Source organism: Bactrocera dorsalis, chromosome 2 (assembly GCF_023373825.1).
Source record: "Bactrocera dorsalis isolate Fly_Bdor chromosome 2, ASM2337382v1, whole genome shotgun sequence".
NCBI lineage: Eukaryota > Metazoa > Arthropoda > Insecta > Diptera > Tephritidae > Bactrocera > Bactrocera dorsalis.
In genome coordinates, this window is record NC_064304.1 from 72,763,817 (window position 1) to 72,782,595 (window position 18,779).

General features: G+C 34.8%; 3 protein-coding genes across 4 annotated transcripts in view; all 3 read right to left on the reverse strand.

Moving 5' to 3' along the window:
- The window catches only part of LOC125776652 (uncharacterized), a 185,105-nt gene that overhangs the window by 109,691 nt on the left and 56,635 nt on the right, over nt 1-18,779 (reverse strand). The gene's annotated exons all lie outside the window — the stretch shown is intronic.
- The window catches only part of LOC105226607 (eukaryotic translation initiation factor 4B), a 62,017-nt gene that overhangs the window by 37,741 nt on the left and 5,497 nt on the right, over nt 1-18,779 (reverse strand). The window contains exons 2-3 of the mRNA XM_049450067.1: nt 7,969-9,123; nt 7,834-7,894 (exon numbers count right to left, since the gene is read on the reverse strand). Coding sequence (XP_049306024.1) covers nt 7,834-7,894; nt 7,969-9,123 — 1,216 coding nt within the window. The remainder of the gene's footprint in view (nt 1-7,833; nt 7,895-7,968; nt 9,124-18,779) is intronic.
- Nucleotides 1-18,779, reverse strand: part of LOC125776690 (uncharacterized) — a 436,599-nt gene that overhangs the window by 37,610 nt on the left and 380,210 nt on the right. The window lies entirely within an intron of this gene.

Genomic DNA, 18,779 nt, shown 5'->3' on the forward strand with positions numbered 1-18,779 from the left:
CGACTACATGAGCTCTCGACTCTCAACAAAAACTTGTGAACATCAACTAATATGAATTAAAAGATTGCTCAAACTCGGTTCTATATTTCTCTCCGCGTAGTTCATATATCTGTCCTATTTTATTGAATATAGAAAACATGAAAATCAAGTCAATCGGTCGCTCCGTTTCATAACGGGTCATTTCGACAGGATAGAATTTATAGAATACGAACTATCAAACATATTGCTATTGCCATTGCCAAATCTGTATGTGGGCAGTTGCTATCATAATATAATTATTTGCGCAAAGGTGTAGGGTCGGTAGGTTCGAGCTGATGTAGCGCATGCTTTGAGCTCTTGAACTATATTATCCGAAAAATTCCTTTGAGTAATAATTCTGTGCAAAGACGAATTGATGAAATGGCTGAAAACATTGAAGAATCATTGTGCGATCACCTGAGGACAAGCCAATTCTCAATTCAGCTCGATGAGTCCACTTTACCAACTAATGAAGCATTGTTGTTGTCTTACGTGAGGTTTATTAAAGATGAGAAAATATGTGAAGAACTATTCTTCTTCTTTATTTGCCAATTCGTATTCGAATATTGGTGATCATATAACAATTAATGATATGTACAATATTAATAAACTTAATAACAATATAATAATGTAATGTTTACATGTTGTATATACATATCTATTGTATATAAAAAAAAACAATAAAAAAAAAAAAAAAAAAAAAAATCACAGATTTTGAATTATCGCAGCATATTTCTCTCTATCTCTCGCCACATCTATAAGGTTGCCCACGTTCTGGATTCCTGTCCATTGTCGAATGTTTCGAAGCCACGAAAGTTGTTTACGGCCAATACCCCGCTTTCCTTCAATTTTTCCTTGGATAATTAGTTGTAGAAGCTCATACTTAGAGTGCCTCATAATATGTCCTAGGTAGGCTGCTTTTCTTTGTTTTATAGTCTTTAACAACTCTCTATTGCGGTTCACTCTTCTCAAAACTTCACTGTTTGTAGCTCTATCTGTCCATGGAATTTTTAGTATTCTTCTAATAAGCCATAGCTCGAAGGACTCTAGCTTGTTCATATCTGTGATTTTTAGAGTCCACGTTTCCATCGCATAGAGAAGCACTGACCAAACATAGCATTTTAAAAAACGTATTTTGGTTGTGATGTTGAGGTCATGGCTACATAATATGTTTTTGTATTTGAGAAAAGTTGTTCGCGCAAATTCGATTCGACATTTTATTTCTTTTGAACAATCCCAACTTTCATTGATCTGACAACCAAGGTACTTGAAATTTTTGACTCTTTCGATGGGACTATTATTAATCATGAGGTGTGTGTCATTGTATATGTTTTTCCTACTAATAATCATATACTTCGTCTTGTTTATGTTAATGCGTAGGCCATATTCGTCACTACGTAAGTTAACTCGGTTTACAAGTTCTTGTAATCCCATCAAGCTATCGGCTATAAGTGTTGTGTCATCTGCATAGCGTATATTATTTATGAAAATACCATTCACTTTCACACCTTCATCAATACTGGTTACCGATTCTTGAAATATTACTTCCGAATATATGTTAAATAACAAGGGTGACAGAATGCATCCTTGTCTTACACCTCGTGAAATAGATATTTCTTCGGTTATATCACCATTGATGCTTACATGGGCAGTTTGTTGCCAATAAAGATTTCTTATGCAACGAATCTCTTTGTCATCTATTCCCATAGAATAAAGAATTTCCATAAGTTTATCGTGTTTAATGGTGTCGAAAGAACTATTATTTGCTAGAAATTTAGAGACCGATACAAAAGGCGAAACCATATTCAATATATTGGAAAAGTTTTGCAATGAGAAAGAGATTCCTTTGAAAAATATTATTTCAATTGCTACGGATGGCGCTCCGGCTATGATAGGGTGCCGTAAAGGCTTAATAGCGCACTTAAAAAATAAAATTCCAGATGTCCTTGGTGTACATTGCGTTATTCATAAACAACATTTAGTTGCTAGAAACTTAAGTGAAAAACTATTTCAATCACTGCAATATGTCATCAAAGCAGTCAATAAAATCCGCAACAGCTCTTTGAATGATAGATTATTTCATCAGCTTTGTGTTACTAATGACGAAGATTTCAATCATTTGTTGTTTCATACTGAAGTTCGTTGGCTATCAAGGGGCAATTGTCTGACTCGATTCTACAACCTGTTTTACTCTGTTATAGAGTTCTTGGAAACTAAAGATACAGAATTTCAAGACAAGGTCATAACATCAAAGAATGATATAGCTTACATGACAGACCTGTATAAATTGTTCAACGACATGAATCTCCAACTGCAAGGCGATAAACTAAATTTAATTAAAACAAAAAACGTCGTTGCTGCTTTCGCAGCCAAACTGTTTCTACACAAAAAGAATCTGGGCAGACGTGTGTTTCACAATTTTACGAATTTATCAGTATCATGCAGTAACGACGAATTGTTTGCCTACTGCCAACATTTGGAAAACCTCCACATTGACTTCACCGAACGATACCAGGACATTTTGAACTTGGAAATACCAGACTGGGTGTTGGATCCGTTTTCAAATGTCACCTAAATTGGAACCTGATATTAACAAACTTATTAAACAGCATCGGATTCATCCTTCACATTAGTTTTTATATAAAGATCGATTATTTTATTTTTAATAATACTATAAAGTTGTGTTTTAATAATCATTCTTATCGGCAGGTGGAGCCCATAAGAGTTAACTTGAGACCTAAAGCGGCCCACTCACGACAAATTTGTTTGACAAATCTGTTTGAAGACGGTTGAGCACTCACGACAAACCGATTTGACAAACTTTATTTCCATTGTGTGCTTCGCGGAGTTAACATGTCTGATTATAACGCGGATGATGTAATTGCGCTACTAGTAATACACCAGTGCATGAAGCGAAAAAAGCCAAATGCAAAAAAAAAAGATAATGAAGAAAGAATGGATGAAAGAGTGGTTATGTGAGAGATATAACCACTCACATGTAAAACTATTAAATTCAATGGAGCTGAATTTTTCCACGACTTATCTTTTTGGCATTTATTCTTATAATTTTCACTTTTGCATTGCCATAAGGCCGGTTCATTTTTAAATAATTCAATAAACTCTTCCAAAAAATGTTTGCTCACGCTTGCCATTTTTTTATCCGCTGATGTTTACTCTGCAAAAATTTCAAGCAACTGACCAAATGTTTGCAAACCACGCCACTCACGACAAACGAATCCACAAATCGGTTGTTAGTTTTTGAAATTTGTCGCAAACCTTCAATCCGTTTGACAACATGCCCACTCACGACAAAAACCACCTCAAACTCAATCAGATTTGTCAAACAAATTTGTCGTGAGTGGGCCGCTTAAGCGCCGTTGTATGTTACCTACTACGCTCAGGTTTCAAGTTGCTGGTTAAAGTAAAAGTTTCGTTTGGAATTCTCTGTTAATATACATATATAGGTCACAATAATTAATTTTAATTAAGTGGTTTTTAAATAGGTGAAAAAATGGGGGCGCTAAAAAAATATTTATTCTCAAAGTGGGCGGTAGACAAAATAAGTTTGGGAACCACTGCCTTATACCCTTAGAATTAATGTAGAAACCCACTTCACCATAGGAAGGTTTGGAAAAAGACCCAAAAATAATAATACCGACGTTCGGAGCGGCCGGAGTGCACACCTCGAATTTTAAACACGTTTTTCTCAAAACACACTTTTGGCGGACATGCTTCCGGTCGAACTACTCAACTGATTAGCTTCATTTTTTTAATGTTCATAAAACGCCTGGCTATATTTTTTTATAATTTTTTGACACTGTTATGACAAAATTTATGTAAAAAAAAACATGGGGAAAAATTAAAAAAAAAAAAAAACATTAATAATTTTTTTATTTATTAACATTTTTTCATGATTCTAGTAGGGACGATAACCATTCACGTACTTTTTAAGAATAAATTGGGTTTATGTGTTTTAGACATGTTTCTCATGTTTCCAAACATGATAAATCGTGTCCGCAACCAATACCACCTTTAAACTAAGTTTAGAGGAATCAATGAATAGACGCCAATCACTTGAATCTTATTTCTGTCCTAGTACGCTAAACAAAAGATTAACTTCTGAACAGTATGCTAAATCATCTTCTTGAAGAAAGCATTTTGTGGGCTCTTCCTGCCTTTTTCTGTAAACAGTAATATTTACATCAATTTGGAGAATATTCTAACCTTTTAGTCTGGATGCTAAAAGATCGGACTGCGATTTTGAAAGGTTTAGACTCGAACTAAGTCATTAAGTTCATCCTGTGAAATTAGATGCGGCACTATTAACATCCTAGTAAATCAAATAAAGGATCGGTTGTCATTTCCTTGCGGTTTCTGTAACATCCTTTGAAAAGCTAATCGGTTCTAGTTCTTCATCGAGACTACAAGATTCTGCTGCTTTTGTAATATGAAGTTGTTCACTGTGTTTCTGTGTTTGACAGGTCTTAAAGCTGATGGTAAATTACAGAACTTAACCATATGTTTAGTCTTCGGTCCAATACCTTTAATATTCGTGAGGCAAAAATAGCAGTCTGTAATATGGTCTTTAGATTCTCTCCAAACAATTGGCACTGCAAAGGGCACTTTACGTTTTGAACCTTTTAACCAAGCTGTTAACAATGTTACACAACTTTTGAAGCCAGATATGAGGGGCCCATGTCTTGTCTTGATCCCCAACTTTAATACCAATACAGTTTGTAAGCTTCTAGCACAAGCGCAGTAAAATTACGTTTTTGCGATTTAAAAGTTAGTTTTCCGCACACATAACAAAAACTGTTGGCACTACTTACGCGCTGCCTAGGCATTGTACCTAAAAATCTTAAACACAGTAATTTCAAAAACGTAAAAGAATGTGCACTGAAAACGTTTGCTATCCAAACATAGAACACATAATGGATTCAGACACCGTTAGTCTACTGATAAATTTTGTAAAATAAAATGATCGTAAAATACGCAGTTTACATCAAACACGCAGGCAGAACCGGTCTAAACCGGATAAATCCCTGATCGTATGAAAATATGAGATGATGCAACATAATGAAATTTTATGTATTGTAAAATCCGCATGTAACAGAATATCTGTGAATGATAGAAAAATTATATTTTCTGATTTGAATTCAGGATATCAAACTGCATTAGTAACACCTAAGAACTTTCATGTCACAAATTATGTGTCTGCCAGTGTAATTAGTAAATACTGTTTTCATATTACCAATGAAAACTCTAACATTTTTAGCTTTATCACCATTTAACCTTCAAGCGGGCGCGCGTAGTCAAATCGGCGCTTAGTACATTTACGTTCATATCACTATTTAGTAATTGTTTTTTTTTTTTTAATAATTTTAATAACTTTTTTTTTGTCAAAATAGACTTTAAGGACAATGATAATATATCTAAGTACAAATAAATAAATAATTACTGAATAATAAGTGCTTGTGTGGAGTGTATAAAGAAATTTATTTCGTCTTCCCAACACTGTGTGATGAGGACATACAGCAGATTTTGAAGATGGACTGGGACAATTCTTCTGACGAAGAGTGTAATGAAGACGACGAAGAGCTTTAGGAGACGAATTTAAAAAAGCTTTTAGAAAATTGGGAAGAATTATAAATCGATGTACTAAAAATTACGGCCAACCGAGAAATTTGTGAAGAATCAGAAAATATGGTGCAACTTAATTATTGAAAAACTTGATGTATGCCAATTGAAATGGAGAAAAAGACCAATCGACTTTCACGACTTTACTTGGTCAAGAGTCAGAAGAAAACATTAACATAGTAAATACGCCAATTCAATATTACAGCACTTTTTTTGATGATGCTTTAATCAAATTGATTGTGGAACAGACCAATATGTATTCTCTCTGAGAGTCCGACAGTGAACTTAATTGCTCAAATGATGACATTCTTCGATTTCTTGGAGTTTTGTTGTACTTGGGCGTAGTCCAGCTGACGGTTTTTAGAATGCCATGGTCCCAAGAATTCAAATTAACAGCGATAACAGATTCGATGCCAAGAAATAAATTTGAGAAAATAAAGAAATTTATCCATTTATCTGATAAGTCGAAGCAACCATCTAAAAGCGATAATATTTAAGACAAATTATACATAATTCTAATTAATATCGTTTATCAAAGAAAAATTTAAGAATCTACCCAAGAGGAACACTAAAGCATTGATGAGCAGGTCATAGCATATAAAGGTAAATTTAGAGGTATGCAAATGCAATAAATAAAAACTTTCGGTTATCAGGTTAATTGCATATTTTAGGAAAATCATCCTTCAAGCAGTACAACGCTGCTAAGCCCCACAAATAGGGACTGAAAATATTCACCCGCGCAAGCTCGTCAAGAATTATTTATGACTTTGACAAAAGTCAGTAAGCCTTCTTGTGGATCTAAAAGAAATGGGAATATTTTGCATCGGCACGGTCCGAAAAAGTCGAATGGGAAAGTGTGAACTAAAGTTTTAGTCAGATTTGAAAATGCTTGGCAGGGGATCCTTTGAAATAAAATGTGAAGCTAATCCAGACAGTGCGCCGGCTGGATAATAATGCAGTTATTGTCCACATTTGTGGGAGATGAATGAATCGAAACATGTAAGCGTTGGAATGGGAAAGAAAAAAATTATTGAAGTTCCGAGACCAGCTATTGTTTGAAAATATAATAAACACCGGGGAGGAGTTGATCTTGCCGACATAAAGTGAAACATCGCTCCAATAAGTGGTACATGAAAATATTTCACTGTATGGGAGACATCTCAAATCGTTAATCCACTTATAAAATTCCAGATGGATATCGCAATTGCGCTCTTACGCGTTAGGACGGTGTCTTTCATTTCTACTCAAAAGAAGAGGGGACGCCCTAGCGTTATGCAAAACATAGAAATCGATAAAACTCCGGATTCACCTTCTTTCACAGAAGCGTCCAGTTCGAATCGCCGTCATGTTGTTGAAGAACCCCTCAACTCAAAGCGATATGATAAAAATGGTCATTGGATAGTTTAGGGAGAGAAATGTGGTGTTGATCTATGCTGCAATACGCACAACAAGAACTGTTTTTTATCTTATCACACTGAAAACACAAAACAAATATATACATATGTATTATGTATGATAAATAAGGGCAAATCCCTTGTATATATACTTTTTTCTTTGCATGTATTTATATCACTCAAATACTGCCCTAAACGCAACTTACAATATCCTTGGACCGGATCACGCTAGAGAGCTAAAACTTTTCTTGGCAGTTAATTGAGACATTTTAAGTCAGAAAATCAAGAAAAAAAAAAATTGATTTTCTGGTAGTTAGTTTAGGTGCGGTCCTAAAGGGGTTAAAAGTTGATATTAGCAATCTATCAAGTGATAATGATAAAGTATGAAATGTGTGTTCTTTACAATGCAATGAAATTTATAACAAATTTGTTATTTATTGATATTATTATAGATAATTTATGTCGCTCATTTCAAAATTTTTGAGATGTTACGGTTAGGTCAATTTTTGTATTGTCTTTAAATTTCTCTGTTTGATTGGAAAATCAGCAATATTTGCTCTTTAAAGAAGATATGTCTACAAGAACAATGTCGGTAAAATTTCAATAATTTTTAGAAAAATTGTTTGCTTCTCCCGAAATTTGCCATTTTCGAATTGGTTTTGTGAAAGATCTGGTTTATTTTCTTATCTAACGTATTAAGCCTTTATCCCTGAAACAATGTTACAATTCCGGAAAAATCTAAAAGTTATATTTCTTTATGTTTAAGTATTGTAAAGATACTTACCGGTCAAAGAAATCACGATTTCTGATTTGAGGATTTTCATCTCTGTTAAAACGACGACTTTCTATAAGTATATAATATTTATAACTTTAATAGTTCTGCTTAAGTTATAGGTCTATATAGCACACTTATACATACCGATTTTCTGTGTTTCCAGTCCATCTCTACTCTGTCCTACACTGTTGTTATCCAGATTTTGCACCGCAACATCTTTTCTACGCCAGCTCGTAGTATAATTCGTAGAATCCTTATTAGTTTTCTCCAACTGAATATCTCCAATCTTATCGTTGATTTCACCTTGATCAAGTTCTTGTTTTAACTGCTGCTGACGACGAGCTTCGGTCATTCTTTCTTCTATCTCCAATTCACGAGTTGCTGTATCTACTGGCTTTGCAGAACCAAAGACCTTTTGAGACGTAACACCACCTTGTTTGAATTTTCTTTCATTTTCATCTATGCTTTCTATGTCTCTATCTAAATCTTTGTTCACAACTGGCAGAGGTAATGTGCGTGGCTTCAAATTAAGTTTAGGTCTTTCAAATTCTTGGTCATCTCTTTTAAAATTTATTGAAATGCCTCTCTCGGCATCTTTATTTCTGAATTTCAACTCAAGACTTTGGTTCGTATTAGTTCTGATTCCAGACCGCCATGAGCTATTCGATTTATTTTCATCTGGTTCATACTTTCTTTCTCGACTAAAGTGCTTACCGTAACCATCATTGGAATTATTAGTATTGTTGTCTCGACGCCAATTAGTTGATTCCCTATTTTCTCCACTGTTGTTGAAACCATCAAAGCCACGACGATTTCCTCTTTGTCTAAAACCTTGGTTATCACTCTCATTTGAAAGTTCTATTCTAATTCTTCTGCCTTTAATAGATGGGTCTGGCAAACTTAGAGTATTGATTAAGTCTTCTCTATTCTCAAACTCAACATAACCAAATCCTCTTACTCGACCTGTTTCGCCTTCCTCACGAGGTAAACGCAAAGATAATATTGGTGTTGCTCCGAAAAATTCTTGTAAATCTTCTTCCTTTGCATCAAAAGGAAGGTTGGTTAAATATGCAATATATGGAGGGCTATGTGGAACGGAATCATCATCAAATATACGATTTGCTCTAGGGGCAGTTGGTAATTGAAAAACTAGAGGCATAGTATTAACTCCATCGTCACTCTCTTCACCCTCAAGGTTCCTTACTTTTTTAGCTACTTGTGTGATTCCCACGGGTACATCACCATTTGCCAGAAAAGACTGCAATGATATTACGGTGCCCTTCTTCTTTCCTTTTTTTCCTTAAAAAATATTACATTGATTATTCAATCAAAACATCGCTGTTTAAATATTGCAAAAAAAATAGATAAGGGTTGAAAACAAACATAAATTGCAACGCATATACACTTATAACCTCTTTCAAAATAAAAAAAGAGGCATAACATAAACTATTTTACCTAATCTATTTGATCCAGCTGTAATTATCTGAGGAATAACATCCAAATACAAACACCGCACAATTTCATCGGTCTAATACTTTGTTCAGACCGACAATGAAAACATGTTTTCGTGGGAAAAACTGGTTTTCGCCCTAAAACTTGTGTTTTCGTCCATGTAAAATCTGTCAAACGAAATAACATTGAAAACAAGTTTTCACTGAAAATTACTTTAAAACTTACATTCAACTCATTATAATCGGAGCCTGCTAGTTTAATCGATTTTATTGGATGACATATTTTGCCGGCCCTAAATTGTCACTTGATATTTGTTTACATTCCATATAAAAAATACAGCCGTCACTTGATATTGTCAGATTAGGAGTATTCTCCTGCTCTTGCAAAACCCTTTCACGGTGCACCAATTGCATAATTTTCTTCTTAGTGCAACGGCACCACAACAAACACACGCAGAAAATTATTTGCAATGGCTATAAAATATGTCAGACCAAAACCCATGTTTATTTTCGTGCCGTTATATATAGCTAGATTCTGCAATGGGTGCTCTCTTGGCCTTGCATATTTCGGTATAGGATTTTTGCATTTGGTGTCATCGTGCAATCTTGCAGGAGCAAGAGAATCCCCCTATTGATAGTAGATTTTTTTGAGGATTTTTTCGGGAAGGAGAGAAATAATTGATTAAAGCGAAATTTCTAGAGTTTATAGTTATATATTTAAACATCATTTAAGCACATCTGCAAATTTGCCTTGCATTTGTCGGACGGCGGCCAGGATGCAGGTAGCAATTTCTATCGAAAACAAAAATTCGAAGAGATTCATATTTGTAAATAATGTATCTCCTAATTAAACTATAAAAATCCATAAAAAAAAGTGTAAAGTGTACAATTTTTTTTTTAATTGATAAAAATGGTTTTTGACCAAAAAAATTGTACTCTATGTTGTTTAAAAATATGTTCAAACTTGACTATTTCTATTTGCTCTATTTGCTTTAATATCTCTTAAGGAAAATCGCTATCGGTTAAAGAGAAAGCAATTATCGAAATAATTGAAATATGTATCGAAAAATTAAGATAAATCGCTATTGGTTAAAGAGAAAACAATTGTCGAAATAATTGAAATAAATGGTCCTCCCAGTCCTGGATTATGGTAGTGTAATTTGGTCACGCTTCACTGACGTGGCAATCAACCGTGTTGAAAGAGTTCAGGCGAAACTATGTAAACTTCTAGGCTACCGGTTCTGTCACGATGTTTCTGGTGGTCTCAACTCAACTGAAGATATTTACGACCGCTTCAACATCAACAAGTTACATGCTCGTCGTCAGGTAGCCGACCTAATGTTCTTCTTTAAAGTCGTGAATGGATTAATTGATGCTCCGGACATCACCAACTGTTTCGAGTTGGCACCGACGGGTATCTTTTTAAGACGCAATCGCCTGCTAAAAACTATAAAAACCACAAAAAACTACGTGTTCAACGGCCCACACAATCGTATCGCGTTGCTTGTCAACTCGCTGCATACTGAAGTGGATTTCTACAACGGCTCACTCAATGCATTCATCCCTGATATAAAACGACAAATTTAATTTTCTTTTTATCTTTTTTAGTTTTACTTGCTGTACTAAAATTTCTATGTAATAGTTACATATATTTTAATTTTATATTTCCCCTCTAAATCAGTTTATATTATATTTCTATATACATATATGTTGTAACGCGTGATTTTTTTGAGGTTAGGATTTTCATGCATTAGTATTTGACAGATCACGTGGGATTTCAGACATGGTGTCAAAGAGAAAGATGCTCAGTATGCTTTGACATTTCATCATGAATAGACTTACTAACGAGCAACGCTTGCAAATCATTGAATTTTATTACCAAAATCAGTGTTCGGTTCGAAATGTGTTTCCCGCTTTATTTTGTTCAGCGATGAGGCTCATTTCTGGTTGAATGGCTACGTAAATAAGCAAAATTGCCGCATTTGGGGTGAAGAGCAACCAGAAGCCGTTCAAGAACTGCCCATGCATCCCGAAAAATGCACTGTTTGGTGTGGTTTGTACGCTGGTGGAATCATTGGACCGTATTTTTTCAAAGATGCTGTTGGACGCAACGTTACGGTGAATGGCGATCGCTATCGTTCGATGCTAACAAACTTTTTGTTGCCAAAAATGGAAGAACTGAACTTGGTTGACATGTGGTTTCAACAAGATGGCGCTACATGCCACACAGCTCGCGATTCTATGGCCATTTTGAGGGAAAACTTCGGACAACAATTCATCTCAAGAAATGGACCCGTAAGTTGGCCACCAAGATCATGCGATTTAACGCCTTTAGACTATTTTTTGTGGGGCTACGTCAAGTCTAAAGTCTACAGAAATAAGCCAGCAACTATTCCAGCTTTGGAAGACAACATTTCCGAAGAAATTCGGGCTATTCCGGCCGAAATGCTCGAAAAAGTTGCCCAAAATTGGACTTTCCGAATGGACCACCTAAGACGCAGCCGCGGTCAACATTTAAATGAAATTATCTTCAAAAAGTAAATGTCATGAACCAATCTAACGTTTCAAATAAAGAACCGATGAGATTTTGCAAATTTTATGCGTTTTTTTTTAAAAAAAAAGTTATCAAGCTCTTAAAAAATCACCCTTTATAATGCCGATTGGCGTGAAATTATTAAATAAAAAAAAAAAAAAGTTAGCAGAAGTCGAGAAGTTATATAAATCTTCTTACGTAATAAGTCGGATTACGGTCAAAAAAATAAAGGCGGAAACAATAAAGTGATTTCAAATGTTTACAAGAAAGAAGTTTTGAGGAAGGCATTCACCTCATTAACTATGCTTGAAGACGGACGAAGGCACGGTAACATTTTCCACAAGGCGGCCCGAGGGATGCGCTGCGTAGCATTTTCAGATTACACAAAATTTTATTTGGAAGGGTCGTTATCCACTTCAAAAATTTGTACGGAACTTTGCACAATACGATGAAGTACCGATTCACACTGACCTAGTGTCTAAGTCTGGGATTGGTGGAAAAAACCTCGATTTAATGCAGTGGCTCTCTTACGCACTTTACAACTATGCAGTAAAAAAGGTATATTAGTTGATGGTATCTAAATACCATATAAATATAATATCTTCAATTTCCTTAAATTATTATGAAAAATTAATATTATGGATTCACTACCCAATCGGCTCTTCAAGATATTTCTCAACAAGGCGGGAACGATTCATCATTAAAATGACATACAAATGTTTAAATTACTTAATAAATAGGTTTAAAAAAAAGTTCTTAGTAAAAAATGTTAAAGAATATTAAAAACCGTGATATACATATGCTAACATAGTGACCAATTTGTATTGCTAATTTTTTTGTTGATTTCGGAAAAAAAATTGTTAAAAAAAAATCTATTACATCATATTCGAACGGGAATAAAAATAAGTCATTCAGTACCAAGTCAGAAATATACGGAGGATGACTCATCAAATCGATGTTTTGAGTCCTGAAAAATTAATTTTTTTCAGTCGTCTTGGGCGGTTGGTTTTCTTGATTTCTTAAAAGACAACCGACAAACACATGGTTGTGTATCAATCAGAATGTACTGTTCTGTATTTTTCCATTTGTGTGTTTGCGATATATGGTTTGAAATTACTTGTTGTGCAACATTTACCATGGTTACCATTTGCTTTTGTGTCAAAATCAAACAAAAAAATAATACTATTCGCAAATCAGCTCTTTTCGGTACAAAATTTGATATTTTCAACACAATGAAAAATATGATGTTTCTTCAATGACTGTACGGTTATTGAATATGTTATACGTAGGATTATTGAATATGTTTGACAGATGTCATTGCAGCCAAACAGAAAAAAATGTCCCCAGCAACACAGTTTGGTATTTTCGTTAAAAAGGCAGCTCCAGGCACGATGGTTCACAATTTCAAAATCGAATTCAGATTTTGCCAATTTGTAGGTGAGATATTGCGTACCTTAAAGGCAGTATGTATGCAAAATTTACTTTCGATACTTTAATTGGTTCTTGATTTAGATACTGTAAAGTGAAATAATCATATGAAATAATTAATAAAAATTTGGATGTATTCGAAAAAGTCATAGTGGTACAAATTTTCATTCCGTACCATACGGATATCAAATTAGCACTATGAACCAAATTTTATCTAAATAGGTTTAGAAAGTAAGTGATGACACGTTCTTTGACCAAATTTAATAATGACTTTTTTAAGGACCATTTGTATCATCTAGGGTGTGAAATGTCTGTGACGTATGTATATATTTAGTTAGTTTTTGCGTACTTAGTGACAACATACCCTCGCAGGTGCCTTTTGCCACTAATGTCCTCTGTAAAAAATTACAGTTTTGTATCAAGATATTTTCACCACGACATCTCAATCCTTACGCAAGAAATCAATTGTACAGAAAGGCAGACGAAGGGGCAGTCACTTTAATTAAAGTTTTTGTGTACTTAAGATAAAGCATTGGCTCCAACACGCTCCCATGGGGAACACGCGCTCCTATCGGTTGCAAGTTTGAGTTTGCATCCTCTTGGTTAATGCAAAAGTATCTTTTAAGTAGGAAGCAATTATTCCGCAAAAATGTTTGGATAGCATGTCGTGACTTTGCCAAAAGCTTGAGACACATACAAAAAGACCACCGTACAAACGTTCTTTTTATCCATTGTATTCTCAACGATATTAACAATTCGGTGCACCTGATCTATTATTGAATGGTGGTCACGAAAGCCAAATTGATATGTTGGTATAAGGTGTTTATGATCGATTATTGGTTTGAGCCTATTTATGAGTACATTCTCAAAGACTTTAGATAAAGCTGTCAGCAGCGTTATTGGCCTACATGATTAACAGCGCTTACTGGTTTATACTATGTTCGGACCGACATTGAAAACATTTTGAAAACACACTTGTACATATGTTGTGGAATGTAAGTCGTTCGGACCGACAATGTGTGTTTTCGATGAGTATTCACTGAGAACTATCAATACGGGGATTCTCTTGCTCGTGCAAGATGACACAAAATGCAAAAATCCTTAACCGAAATATGCAAGGCCAAGAGAGCACCCATTGCAGAATCTAGTGATATATGACGACACGAAAATAAACATGGGTTTTGGTCTGACATATTTTACATTTCAGGTGACGATATATAGATGTTAGGTTGTTTTTATTATTATTATTTTTTTTTTTTGAAGAAATTAAATATTCAAATGATTCCTAGAAACATGAATCTTGAACAAATGCTTATGATTTCAAATATAATTTTTTTGTGTGTTTTTTATGAGTTGTATTAAATTTTGACATAAAGAGATAAAAAAAAAGTATACTATGTCCTTACCCTGGTTCAAAGCTACCTCCCCTCCAATTTTCAGCCAAATCGGTTAAGCCATTCTTGAGTTATAAATGGTGTAACTAACAACAACTTATTTATGTATATAGAATTCAGATTTCTTGCAGCTTTCCAGAGTGAATAGTCAGTGGATTTATCAGCTGTAAGTTTAGCCAGATATGTTTTGAAAGAAAAATTTTTAAACTGTTTAATTTGTGTCCTTAATTTCGCTGTACATATGTATATTAAGCTCAGTGTTGAGAATTGAGCATTTTCAGTGTCAAATGACAAAAATTATTTTAATTTCAATGTTTAGAAATGTACGCTTACAGATTCGTATATTTGCAATGCGCAAACGGCTCTGCATATTAATTATAGATATTTTGTATATATTTTATACCAAAGCACACAAGCATGTACGTTGAAATTGAATTATTTCATAATAAATTCCTTAAAATCTTTTGAAATGTATAATGAAGTCATTTTTATGTTGTTAACTAAATATTTAATTAATATAGGTTCGATAAGATATAGATATGTATACATATTTATTTGCAGGTCATTAAAAGTTTTGGCACGATTACGATTCTTTTGGCGCCGCGATTTGAGGGTATGGACAGAAAGAGGAGGCCCTCAGGATTAAAAAATAACCCTCCTCAGACATATAGTTTTCGAGATATTTGTATTTAAAATTCAACAACTTTACATGCAATTCACTCTCACAGTTGGTTTCTTTACATGACATGACAAATACCAGTGTTGCCACATATTGTTTTGAAAAAACAATCAAAAAAATTTATGTTTAATATATATAGGGACAATGGTAAAAAAGGGTTTTTGTTTGATTGGTATGGATTTTGTACCTTATATTATTTAATAAATAAAGATAAAAAATAACCCTGGTCGATCCAACTCCAGGGTGTTCATAATTCTTGTGTGCCCTTTCTGTACTGGCGGTATTTACTAAGTATTGTATAATAATATTTTTCTCTATTTTTTAAATAATATATAATCCATATGTATGAAAAAAGGGTTCATTTTGAAACATTGTTGCTTTATATCTCTGAAGATGAAACAGAAAATATTTTGATTATTTTTCAGGTCGCAAAGTATGGCTACACTGCTATCTGTCATAAATATTAACACACAAATCTCTTGAAAGTGTGAATGTGCAAAGTAGGTTTTAACGTATATTTATTTTCTTAAAAAATTAACAATAAGTGTAAATTTTGGATCTATTTCAATGGGTACAATGCAATTAAAAATGTATTAATTGAAAAATGTGTGAAAAGTTAAATACAAATACAAGGTGCGTTCCAAAGTAAACAGGACTTTTTGAATCTAGCGCCCCCTGGAGGCACCATCTATATGTCGACTGGTGCGTTAGAATCTGCTATCATTATCGATTTTCCAGTGAGAACATTTCATCGGTTGGAAGTGAAATTATTGCGTATTAAGTGTCAGTATGTTTATGTTATCGGTGCAAAAATGAGCTCCGAACAAAGAGCCAACGTTAAATTTTGTTTTAAAACTTGTAAAACTTTTACCGAAACGTTTCAATTGATGAAACAAGTTTATGGCGTGATTGCCTATTTATCGAGTGCACGAGTGGTTTCAACGTTTTCAAAGTGGTCGTGAGCACATAAATGACGATCAACATGTGAGCCAATCAAAATCCGTGATCACCGGAAATTCCATCGAAACTGTGCGTGAATTCATCAAAAATCAGCTGAAATCATCATTGAAATTCGTGGAAATGGAATCGAAGATCGATTTTTCGCATTTTCGAAGAACATCATTAAAGAGGTTTATTTGAACATAAATCATATTTTAACCACTAACCACTCCCCCTATTCACCTGATATGGCACCGTGCGACTCTTTCCTTTTCGGAAATATGCATTTGCCCATGATTATAGTAATAATTCCCCTAAAGTATGCCACCTTTTGAACAAAAATTGTCTAAATCCAACCAAACCTGTTCAAGACCCTAGATACAGTATATGTTGACCCCTGTAACTATAGTGGTCGAAAATATCGGTCAATGTATGGGATACACTATTGAAATTACGAGAGACTCCTTGCCTGACAATTTCAACTCTGATTAGCCCCCATATAGCTAATATACAAATTTTCGAACTTCAGGTTGCCTTTGTACCACATATATCGGGCCAATATGTGAGTTATGTCTTAACATTAACTAAAATCAGAAATTTTAACAGCCGGTCGTTTTTACTCTAGGTGATAGCTTTTTTAGTATGTAGCATGTTAATAGTAGTGGTATTGTGAAAAATAGACAAAATCGGCGCGATACTACCCGTTCTTCTAACAAAATTTATGCGCTTGGCAGTATATAGTATATGTATATTTGAAGTTGCTTGGATTTCGATCCTCTGGCTGGCATTTTACACCTTAAATCCCTCGCTTTGATTCTTGCAAGTTGCAAGAGCATAAAATGTTCGTTTGCACCCGAATTTAGCCCTTCCTTACTTATTTTATTTTAATGTTTCCTAGTTGTAGTTTGTCTCATTTTTCGCCTTTCTATGAATTTGTTTATAATAATGGATTAAAATAGTTTTAAATTATACATAAAATAGTTCTTTTTACCCATTTTCTATAAATATTTTTTGTACATATGTAAATTCAACTTCGGTTAAGACAAAACTATTGAAGCTGCAGCGTCTAGCCTGTCTGCATGACGGGTGCAATTCGAACCTGTCCAACGGCGGCACTGGAGGCTTTGCTTGAACTGACACCGCTTGATTTGGTTATCGGTCAGGTAGCCAAGCACACACTTCTGCAAATAACAGCGGAGGGGTGTGGAACTGGCAAGGTAGTCTCGTCCCGGAGGATGGAGAAGATAAGTGGCCGCTTACCATTGGCCCTCCTCCCGAGAGACAACACTACAAAAACGGTCAATTTAAGGAAAAGATTTAAGGTCACCCTTGGCAGTAAAGACGAATGGGATGATTCCAACCTCGAACTGATGCTAGGGAATAGCACGCTAAGGTGGTACACTGATGGCTCGAAAATGTACTGGCCGACGAGCTCACCCGCTCCGCAGCCTCCACCAAGATGTTAGGACCCGAACTCTTCATGGGGGTGGGTCCCCATACCATGAGAGAGCTGCTCCGTAAGGAAGAAGCAGTGGGCAGGGAGCAGCATTGGCACCAAACTCGCGGTATTAGACATGCCAAGCTGCTAATGGGAGGTTACAACCTGAGAAGGTTCAAAACGGTAATAAACCTCCCAAGGAACAAACTCAGATTAGTGGTCGCATGGTACACTTGCCACTGCAAACTGAATAGGCACATGCATAGCATGGGCCTATCCTCTGGTGCAAGGTGCCGGTTCTGCGATAGGGAGCCTGAAACACCGGAGCACCTGCTGATCGACTTACAGCAGTCTGGAGACGCAGGGCGAAGGCCCTTGGATCGATAGTTCCGGATAGGGATCACATTACTTCACTAGCACCCGGCAGGCTGTTGGATTTTATTCATGCGCTGGGGCTGAGTGAGTCAATGTGAGTCAGGAGAGGGCACAATAGACCAAAGGTCGCAGTGCATTCCTCAACTTTAATTCATTCATTCTAATTTATTAATGTTTAACTACAACTGTTTATAAGTTAAAAATTTTTGGTACTCTAGTCAAACAGACTGGTACAGTGGTATTTGGGGGTTAGTAAGTGAAAGTTCTGTGGAAATGAGAGGAAAAGTAAAACTGTTGATTATTAATAATTTACAGTATGTTTCAAAATGTCTATCCTAAATTGATGTTTAGTATATTTTAATAAATTATTTGTGTGTGACATTTTTGTATAATTTTATTAAGATTAATTATTATCATTATTTAGTGTTAAAAGCTGCAAAAAACAAGTAAGGAGAAGCTAAGTTCGGTTGAAACCAAACATTTTCTACTCTTGCAACTAGCAGGAACCAAAGCAAGGGAATTATCTAAAGGTGTAAAACGTCAACCTGAGGATCGAAATCCAACCAATTTTATATATATGTATATGTATGCCCACATATGGTCAAAATAATAAGTACATACGCCCCTGTAGTATTCAGTATTAGAGAAATGATATCATATTTCATTTCATACTCGTATATGGCTTAAATAACAAAAATAATATGAAGTTTCTACCAAA